Genomic DNA, 10,351 nt, shown 5'->3' on the forward strand with positions numbered 1-10,351 from the left:
ACATGTCAACAGACAGAACACCTGTTGTTAGGGGGAGGAGACCGCGAGCCCACCCTCTTAATCCACGCCGAACCAACCAAAAAGTCTACATTTTGGCACGTGACCTCAAGGGGTATTTGTAGATAGAGATTGCACCGCGCTTCCAAAATTTCGACACGGAGCAAATAGCGGTGACAAACGGACGCACAAATGCGAAAGAGCGGCACTGGAATAGTTTGCAAAATTGGATAAACGTCATTGAGAATAACTGAAAGCAGAACTTTACAGTTTACGATGACTCTGGATAACATACTGGGTGAGTATTTGCCTGACACTTTAAAAGTATACATTTCTTAGGCAACGAATTAGTGTGACTCCAAATGTTGATAGACGAATGTGATAAGTTAACGTTTTTTGGCTGCTCGCTAACGTGAATATTTACATCGGCACAGAACTTGATTTGCATCTGTTTTGCACGATGTGTGTAAACTACAGCGTTTTCGAACACATCCACTATTTGTTGTGGTGGAGAGATGGAGTAGTCTACCACATAACTAGAATAACTTTGCTCGCTAAATGCTCCTCGCACTGCTAAGCAAAACAGCAAAGAGCGTGTCAATGTGGCGTGGTCACGCATAATATTTCAGATTCTTTAATGCAAACCAACCTGTCTGGAACCTGGTAACTGATACATGTATGCATGCATTATGCACAAACATATGGCAAATATTTAAATCTTTTATCTACTGAACATCTTCATGGAATTAATCTGATCTCTCGTAATTTACTGGCTCATACACGTATTTCTCATTTCTTATACAAAATTCTTCTCAGGAAGCATTAGCCTATTAGGCTATATGTTACTAGAGTAAATATCAATCGAGTTAACGTCGTGTCCCTATACCTTTTATTTGAGAGTTCATGTCGCAGTGTACTGGTGTACTGTGTGTGTGTGTGTGTGTGTGTGTGTGTGTGTGTGTGTGTGTGTGTGTGTGTGTGTGTGTGTGTGTGTGTGTGTGTGTGTGTGTGTGTGTGTGTGTGTGTGTGTGTGTGTGTGTGTGTGTGTGGTGCAATGCATAGATGCTGGTAGTGTTGTGGGAGCAGGGAGGGAAAGTGTGTGTGTGTGTGTGTGTGTGTGTGTGTGTGTGTGTGTGAGAGAGAGAGAGTTGGTGCACCAGATTCTAGGTTGCGATGGTGAGATGATAGGGTTTGTATTCTTCTGCTATTTCTCTCTCGCCATCCTCTTTCCCATCCAGAATGACCTGAAAAAGCAGCTTTCCAAAGCATTCACTATATGACCCACCATCACCAGACAGGGGCCTCTGAATGGCCTGGCTGCCTGCCTTGTTACCGAGCGCTCACTTTCCCAGAATAGAGAGGTTTCATGTCTACCACCAGGCTTCACTGAGGCTTTGTGTTACATCAGCCCACTCTGTCATTTGTGTAGAGTGCAAGGCCTAACAAAGCCAAAAGGAAAGTCAAAATCCAGTCTGGTTTATAGGAACATCTGTGTGCGTGGTTACATCTGGCGCCACGGCTGCCATTCAGTGCTTGCGTGTGTGGCAGCAGGGAGATCACAGTGGCATATGGGGTGCACGTGTTCCCATGCAGGCTGGAGGTTTGAGACATCAGCTCGGCTTTGTGTGAGGTAACATCTGAGGCGTTGTTGTCAAAGGACTTTTAAAGACTTTTAACAGGATGTGTGTGTGTGTGTGTGTGTTTGTGTTTGTTTGTTTGTTTGTGTTTGTTTGTTTGTATGTGTGCACAGGACCTTCCTCTGTTTTGTGAGACAACCCCGGGGCGTTCTTGCGAGCGAAGAGCAACTCGGGAACTGTCGTTGGAGGAGAGAGCAAAGACCGGAAAGTGTCCGAGACGGCGCAGAGGAGAAACAGGAGACGGTGAGCGAGTGAGTGAGTGAGTGAGTGAGAGGAGAGGAGAGGAGCTCTCCTCCTCTTCTCCCCACCACTCCCCCACCTCCCCCATCGCTGGGCACACTGGCTGCGGCTGGGATGTTGCGGCAGAGCAGCGCTGGCGGGAACAAGCGCTCCCTTGGCATCGCTCGCCTCTCCAACTCGCACTTCTTCCCCCTGTCGTCGGGCACCATCAACACCGCCGCCGCCACCACCACCACCACCACCACCTCCTCCACCTCCTCCTCCTCCCTGGGCACCGGCGGGGGCACCTGGGGCCGACCGACCAAAAGCAGCTCGCAGAGCTCGGTCAGCTCGGGCTCGGACAGCGCAGACGCGGCACCGGCCGACTCAGACTACATCATGCAGCTGGTGAACGACGTGAGGCACTTTGCAGACGTGCTTCTGCAACTCAAGGAGGCATTCAACTCCAAAGGTAAGGAAGGAGCCTGCTCCCTGGAGATATGAGGAAAGTGATTTTTTGGGGTGCACCCACATTTCCCGGGGATATAGTAAATAGGTGGCATGAAAAATATGGAAGCTTCTTTTTGGAAGTGTTTTTGGCCAGGGCAGGCACTTTTGAAACAGAAGCTTGCCCAAAAGCGGGCTCACTGTCTTTCAAAAACATTTGTTTTATCAGCCATGCTGGATTGTCCTTGGCTGCGCGGTCACTCACCTCTCTTTATCTATCTGCCCGGTGAGTGGAATGGCCAGTGCTCCTGTTTCTCTCTCTTTTTTTCCCTCAACCTGTTCAGAATCAGATATGTTTGTTATTTGTTCTCGAGTTTCACGTTTTGCATCCATTGTTCTGTTATTCTCAATTTATTAGCTCTGTGAAGGGAGTTTGAATGCTCTCTTTGAGGGTAGCATGGTTTGAATGAAGAGCGTGTGACTCTCACTAAGTTTAAGTGCCCTGATGCAGCCACCGTGCCTGAACTGCACACTCCAAACTCAGTCTAACTTGATTAAAGGGCCGGAAAGTCACAGAAGAAACTTAATAAACATTTTATTGTACAGCTATTACAGCTCTTCGCGTGTTGTAAAACGGCAGCCTAAGTTGGGTGTCCTGGAGACCCACCCTGTGGAGGTATTCTGCCTGTGGTTGTGGATGAGGGAGGCCGAGTGCCTTGCGTTCCCTCCTCCGGAGTCTTATTTTGGAGGAGTGGGGGGAGGGGAGGTGCTGCGAGAGAGATTTGGGGCACAGGGGTATGAGAGAAGGAAAAACAACAACCTCTCTCTCCCCCCTCCCTCTCTTTCTCTCTCTCTCTCTCTGTCTTTCTCTGTCTGTCTCTCTCTCTCATTTTCTCTCCTTCTTTCCCACTCTCCAACTCTTCACTTCCATCATTGCCTCTATGTCGGATATCTTTTGAGCCTTTATTCGACGTTTCAGATTTTTTGTGTGTGTGTGTGTTGTTAAAGGGGCCATTTGTCTTTGAGGCAAAATCAAAAGATTTTTTTAAAGAAGATTGTCTGGGAGAGAATCGGTCCTGACTAATGCAACCTCTCGAGTTCTCAGTTCAGGAGAGGCACAGTTTAGTGGGGCCCTACTTCACCGCGGTCCCACCAAATAATACTACACTTGCTGGTAATTAAATGGCCTTTTCCACTCTTTGCGCCCCCAACACTGTCCCCCACCCCCTGGTAATCTCAACCCAAGCATTTCTAAAGCATTGAGAAGCGTTTTTTTTTTTTTTTTTTTAGAATGGAGGGAAAGTGCAGATCAACGGGGCGGCTGCTCTTGCGTGTGTGATTATTGCATTCCTGCTCTGGTCCCGTTTGGGTCGTCTTGGCTCAGGCCCAGTCTAGGCTAATCCCCTGGCCGGGCCAGCATGAGAGTGTCCAGAGAGGGGGCCGGAGCCTCTTCAACCTCTCCTCCTCACCCACCCTCTCACCCCCGTCCGTCTGTCCTCACACACACACACACACACACACACACACACTCTCCCGTGTCTCTCTGGGCCGTGCCATGCAGGCCCACGTTCTGAGGAATCTCCGCTTTTGTTGAGGGTCAGTCAGGGTGCTTGACCTTAGCCAGCCATGGCTGCAGTTTGGAGAGCTTATTCTGAGTGACTGGTTTTCTTTTTTTGGGATGGTGGTGGTGTGTGTGTGTGGGGGGTGTTGCTGTTACATCCTCAGGCAGGTCCTTAGCAGTCACGCCCACACCAAGCCTGTGGGTCAGAGCAAACAGATTCCTAGAGAGTTCATTGTCGTTATTTATTGTGCACCCAAGCTGTCCATAAGACAATAATGTCTCGGGAGTCTCGGTTTTGCCATGCTCATGCAAGCAGGTTTGTGACAGCGCTGCATTGTTGTCATACCACAGATTTGTGACTAGCCCTCGCTCTTGAGACACACTGGAGGTTCGATTTATCGTGCCAAGACACTCAGGCACAAAAAAACCTTTCTGTAGTAGATGCACTCCGCTGCTCCCAAAAGGAGGCCAGGTTCCTGGGTCTTGCACTGTGAATGCAAGTGCCAAATGTCAGACTTGAATGTTTAGTTTTCAGCATAACTGCGTTACACACAGAATTTGAATGCGGCCTGCCTTGAATAGTCGTGGTGAATCAGTCGACGGTCAATTATGTAAACAAACACCCTGAAACTGTAACCTGTGATGGGATTGAGCGATAACGCCCGTAATGGAGTGAATTTGGTCTAAATGCCGGAAGGGCAATTTTGAGGAGAGTAAGCTAATTGGCCTGAGAGAAATTGAATAGGTAGATTTTGTGGACATGGAAAGAAAGGGAGCTGCAGACAAGGCCCTGCAAACAGACAGACAGACAGAGTTGGGGAAGTTTAGGCCCTATCAGCAAGATAAACAAATTCATTGTTTGCAGTTGAGATCATTTTAGTGTTGTAGTGTAGTGATGCATCCTGTATTTCACTCAACTGTCTCTCGACTCTGTTTCCAATGCAGGATCTCGTATCTCCAGAATTGTTGCGATACTCAATTTTTTAATTTATTTATTTATTTTTTTTATCTTTTTGGGTCTCGAGGTCAGGCCCTGAAACGATGCCCGGCACATGCTGCATGGAGGAAATGAACTAGCGTCCGTGCGAGTGATCATATCTGGATGACGTGAGGCACGGGTCAGTGCACATCTTCAAAGTGCCATTGGTGGCAGTTAACTGGGTGGGGCTCAACCGAGGCAGAAGAGAAAAGGCTGTTGTGAATCACTGGCTATGGTGTGATTGGAAGTGATTTAAATCCCTTCCAATTTATGACTTTATTGTCTCAGCGATGGGTCCCAGAGGACAAGCACCCCCTTTGCATTTGACCCCCCCCGGGCCATTCAGGCAAAATAAGGCAAACGACTGTTCCTTTCCACGCACTTCTTTCTGGCAAGCGCGGTAATGTTTTGGGGGGTGAATGTTTTTTTGTTTTTTTTTGTGAGGTGTGTGTATGTGTGTGTGTCTGGGTTGTGTGTCTGGTCGAGTTTGTCTGTGTGCGTGTGTGGGGGGTGATGTTCTCGTCTCCTCTTGTCACAGTCAGTATTTTCATGCTCAGTGATGTGAGGCCTTCAGCCTTTGTCTCAAGTGTCTGCTGTGGATGGGGCCTTGTAGTCGAGGGAGCTTGGCCGCCTTTGGCTAGAGGAAGACTTTCCCATATAAGAATAGCTGGACCCTCATGGATTGCTCCCTGGGGGAAAGGTTGAGACCAGCTCCAATAGGAATTCATTATTTTTTCAACCATGTTTTATTTTTTTTTCTTGTCTCCGTTTCTATAAACCCCACCTTAAATGGTGATTGTGTGTTGGTGGCTGCTCTGGTTTAGTCTCGGAAGCATCGTTCTCTGTCACTTTTTTGAGCTTTTTCTGAGATCTGTCTGTTTTTCTTATTTTTTCAAATATTTCGGGGTGGTCAAATGCTACCTCACACTCCTGGCTTGTTACTGTGGTGGACTGATTATTGTGGATTACCGCAAGTTCCACAATGATGTCTTCACAATGTGGGGGGATTTCTGAATTTCCCAAGGAGGTCGTGACCTTGTCCAAGGTCTGCTTGTTAGAGGCATGTCCGTAATTGGATTGGATTATTCTTGGTCTCACCCAGCTTGGGGTCGCGACAGGCCGCTTCGAGGTCCGCAATAACCTCAATCAGGTCAGTGTGTTGCATTCGTGACATTTGAATCGTAGATAGAATCTTGAATATGTTACATCTGCTTGGTAGTGTTCCGCTTCTGTGTTCTATATTGTCACATCTTCTCAATTGTGCTCCTGTTTCAGAGAAAGTGATGTGCTGTGGGTTTGTTCAACTGGCCACGCTATGGTAATGCTGTAGTAGTAAAGTGCTAGCTTGTCTGTCTGTGGGCTTGGGGGAGCTGTCCAGCTGCCAGACTCTAAGCATGTGTAAATGTCACGTAAATGTCTGCCGCCTGAAAGCAGAGTGTGCTAAACAAAATGGCTCCAGTGTTCCCGCTCATAACCTCTTTTACCCCCCCTCCAACCCACCGGGACACAAAAAGGAATGAAATAGGTTGCTCATCCAATGTTCCTCTCAAGTAGTAGGTTACATTTCAAATGATCAAATGATCCATACAGACCTTTGCCCCTGAACTTAAAGAGACAGTTAGCGGAAAGGAGGACAACTGTGAGTGTATGCCTTTTATCCTGAGGCAGGGTCCTCCGGGGTTATTGGGTCTGTGCTCATCTGGAATGGTGTGCGTGCGATACCAGTTGCCTGCTCACTGAAGCAGCATGATAGCTGGCATGTGTCAGCCACTTTGGAATGAAAAACAACAGGTAGGCTCCGCGGAACAATTTGGCCATGGCAGAGGGAAAACTCTTCTCTCTCCCCGGGAGGTACAGCCTTCCTCCGGCTTGAAAACCTCAAATCTTGACCCAGACTCCCAGTCATCGAATCATCTCTGGATGACCACAACCTGTTCGTGGCCCATGGGGCATACTTTTCCTTTGACGCTATGGGAGGAATGCACTATTCGTTTTTTGTTTTTCGTCTTCGGAAGGATGGCCAGGCTGTGATGAGAAACAGTTCACTGTGGCACAGCATGTTGTTTATGTGAGAACGTGAAGGAGGAAATGTTTAGAACCGCTAATGTACAGGTATGCTTGCCGTTAATGTGTTTAGTATCAAAGACATTTTGTGCTCAGATGTTTACAACCAGTTTTAAAATGCAAATGAGTTCAAATAGGATGTGTGAATTTGAAAGCTGGTAAAGCTTCGAAGTTCAGATCAACCACAGTGAATTTGTGTGTGATGATTAGTCATCCAGGGAGCTCTTGCCTTTCTGCACCCATCATCTGCCACTTAGCTTGATCTCTATCTGTGAAAGATTATGCTGTAATTGTGGCGTTTATTATTACGCGTCTACTGATCAAAGTCTAAAATGTTTATTTAATTCAGTTAGCTCAGCTGTGCTGATTCATGACCTAATATACAGTTAGTTCATTAAGCCGCGTTGCGCAACAGTCTGTTATCCAACATATACTCTGTATTGTGAGAGCCGAGAGCTCCTTCCTCATCTTCCCTTGTGTCCCGAGACTGCTCTTATCTGCCAAAAGGGACAAAATTGTATCGGTTATTCAGCTATTTATTTATTTTTTTGTCCTCCTGTTGTCCCGCGGCGTGCACTGTAGAACCTTGAGGCGAGCGCTTGGCCGAGTGCATATTTAACCTCTCTATCAATATTGACCCTCGCCGCAGTGGCCATTACGAGCGGCACAGCTAATCATTTTGATAGGGGTGGGAAAAAAGCTCCTCGGCGCTCCGCGCTGCGAGCCTCTTTTTATCCCGCCTCCCCTCCCCCTCCCGCATACTCGGCATTCCTGCAGAACAAATGCTCACTTGTTGCTTTAGTGCCTTAGATCAACAGTTGCTAGATGCTGGACACTTTGTTTAAAAAAAAACTAAAAAAAAAAAAACGATGGTGAAAATGCAGAGGAGAAAAGTACATCTGGTCACAGATGCAAGGAAGGGAACGAGATGAAAGTGTGGATCATATTTCCGCATGTGTTTGGGAAATATGCAAATGGTGGGTCGCGGAGTTAGTGTCGTTGTTCAGATATTGCTGTTCATGCGCGGATTGGGATAGGGTGCAATTGGTGGGTGGCTATATCGTCAGTGAGAGTTCCTCTCCTCTGTTGCTCCTCTGTTGCCTCTGTGCGATTTTTCTCCATTGCAAATTTGTAGCATCACAATGTTTGTTTGGAATGGTGGAAGTGGTGGAAGATGGAACACCTGCCTCTCTCTTTTGCCAGCTCATTGCTCTTTGTTGTTTGAGATCAAGCAGAGCTTGGTTAGTTGAAGTCCACATTTCTGCTTTTTTATGTTGCCTTGTCCAAGACCAGGTGCTGTCATTTTACTCAGAGGCTGTCTCTGTCGAACTGAAATGAATTTTCCTCCCTCCCTCACCCAGAAGCCGAGCAGTGTGGCCCTATTTTAAGCCCCAATTGAAAAACCACAGGAATGGGGGTGTGAGGGGTAAGGGGGTGGGGACAGTTGATGTAACGATCAAAGGCCAGCTCCCCTCTCTTACTTCACTCCCCAGCTTTAGGTATTGTTGCAAAGATCGGCGCTCAATTCCGTCTCGTATTTGACCATCATTTTAAAAGAGTGTGGGGAAAGTAAATTAATCCCCGGCCCGGGACAATATTGATGGGAATGCCTCTGAAGAGACTGGGCAATTGCGGCTTTTTTGAGGGCCTCTGCTCCCGGCTGCTACATCAGTGTGTGCTCAGACGGACTTTGAGGGATGGATTAGGACCCTACTCCACCTGCCCAGCAAGTGGGGTTCAAGGAGGGCAGGAGGGGGGCTCTGATCGGCTAAAAAAGTTATTTTCTCTGGCCCCCATTGTGTAGTGCTTTGGGAAGCTAAGTGGAAGGTGGGTTTGCACAATACCCCCCATGAAACCTTGACCGAGAGCTATGAGGTGGGGGCATATAGTGCTCTACCAACGAGCCCCATGTCAGTAATGTTCAGATGAAATCACAAGGGTTCCTGTAAGACTGTGAAACTTCCCTCAGTGTGTGGGGGTTTTACTCTCTTTTGCTCTCTTTTGTTTGGCTACTTTTGCCACAATATCACAGTGAGATGTTTTTTTAATTGCCAGGTGTTGGCGGCGCACATGTCATTGGCATGAGTCAAGCCACCATGGTGTTGATATGGAACAGACATCAGAGTGGAAACAAAGACCCCTTGTGTCAACACTTTCCATTTTAATAAGCGGTAACCTCAGTACGTACGTGAATCACTCTGCTATTTAGGAAGTGTAACAGAGAGTGAGTCATTTGTCACAGCCGATAAGGTGAAACCAGGCAGGTCACTCTCACAGCGCTTATGTCAGTTTTCATTTAATATTTAACCCGTTCCGTGTTGAATATTGCTCACCAGGTGTTGTGAAATGCACAACGAGGCAGGCTTATGCATCTTACGTCACAAGCTAATGTGTGGCAGGGCGCCAAGAATGTTTTTGGGAAGCGCTATTTTCTGCCTTCCCATGTGATTCTGCTGAGTGAAGAGACACAGTGGCCATTCTCTGCTGTCGTAGCTTAGAGACTTAAACAAATAGCCCTCTTGACTGCAGCAGACCACGTTGAGTTAAAGTCCACTGGAGTTATTTTAGCAAGCAGGACTTATACAACATGAGAGAGAAAGTGTGTGGGAGAATAAGACGGACGCATAGAGAAGGACAGAATTGTAGAGAGAGCGAGAGAGTGGGAAAAAAAAGTCCTCCTCTACCATCACAGAAGCCCTCCCTCAGTCATTCTTGTGAGATACCAAAGCTTTGTGGGAAACTACGTTTGCCGCTGGTCCTTTGAGAGAACCTAAATGCTGTTTTCGTGATTTGTGGTTGAAATCACCCGTAGTGAAATGGCGACCCTAAAATTACCCCCCCTCGTTCTTTCCTTTTTTCTTCTGAGCTATACAGATCTGAACTGGCTGTAATGTAACTCTGTTTATCCGGCTCACCCTTTAGAAATTCACATCCACTGTAAGGAACCATTTCTTTTGAAAAAAAAAGAAGAAAGGGGAAAAAGAAAACAGCCACCTTTTATGGGCCACTTGAAGCAGTTCTGTATTTTAAGTCACTGTAAATTAGCCTAGCCGCCTAGACTCGCCCCTTTGGTTCACTCTCAGCCTTTGAAGATCTGGTTGCACCCTTGCATGCTTGGCTTTTGCCTGAAGGCAGGAGAGACAAGTGCTCGACTGGCGAACGTATCGCTGGGTCACATCTTATAAAGTTCTCAGTCAGATTTTATGAGCTAGCAGCCTGCTGAGGCAGGGGGTGGATTTAAAACATTAGACTAATTGTCTCCGTAGTCAGAGCTAGGCCTTAACTGGGTTTTCATTGCAGTCCATTCAGGAGGCGGTGCTGTAGATTACTGCCCCAATAGGAAGTCTCACAGCCAAGCAAGATGACATTTATCCCTCTCCTGAAACAAAAGTAATGAAATAAAATGGTCAAAATAGCAAAGGTGAGCTAAAATGGTGGCAGTGGTGA

The 10,351-nt window shown here is 47.1% G+C and overlaps 1 protein-coding gene across 1 annotated transcript in view; it reads left to right on the forward strand.

The window, feature by feature from the left end:
* The first annotated feature begins 157 nt into the window (after positions 1 to 157).
* The window catches only part of arhgap29a (Rho GTPase activating protein 29a), a 50,290-nt gene continuing 40,096 nt past the window's right edge, over positions 158 to 10,351 (forward strand). The window contains exons 1-2 of the mRNA XM_062520760.1: positions 158 to 295; positions 1,748 to 2,325. Of these exons, the coding sequence (XP_062376744.1) occupies positions 1,989 to 2,325 (337 nt within the window). The 5' untranslated portion in view covers positions 158 to 295; positions 1,748 to 1,988. The remainder of the gene's footprint in view (positions 296 to 1,747; positions 2,326 to 10,351) is intronic.

Source organism: Sardina pilchardus, chromosome 19 (assembly GCF_963854185.1).
Source record: "Sardina pilchardus chromosome 19, fSarPil1.1, whole genome shotgun sequence".
Taxonomy (NCBI): Eukaryota; Metazoa; Chordata; class Actinopteri; order Clupeiformes; family Clupeidae; genus Sardina; species Sardina pilchardus.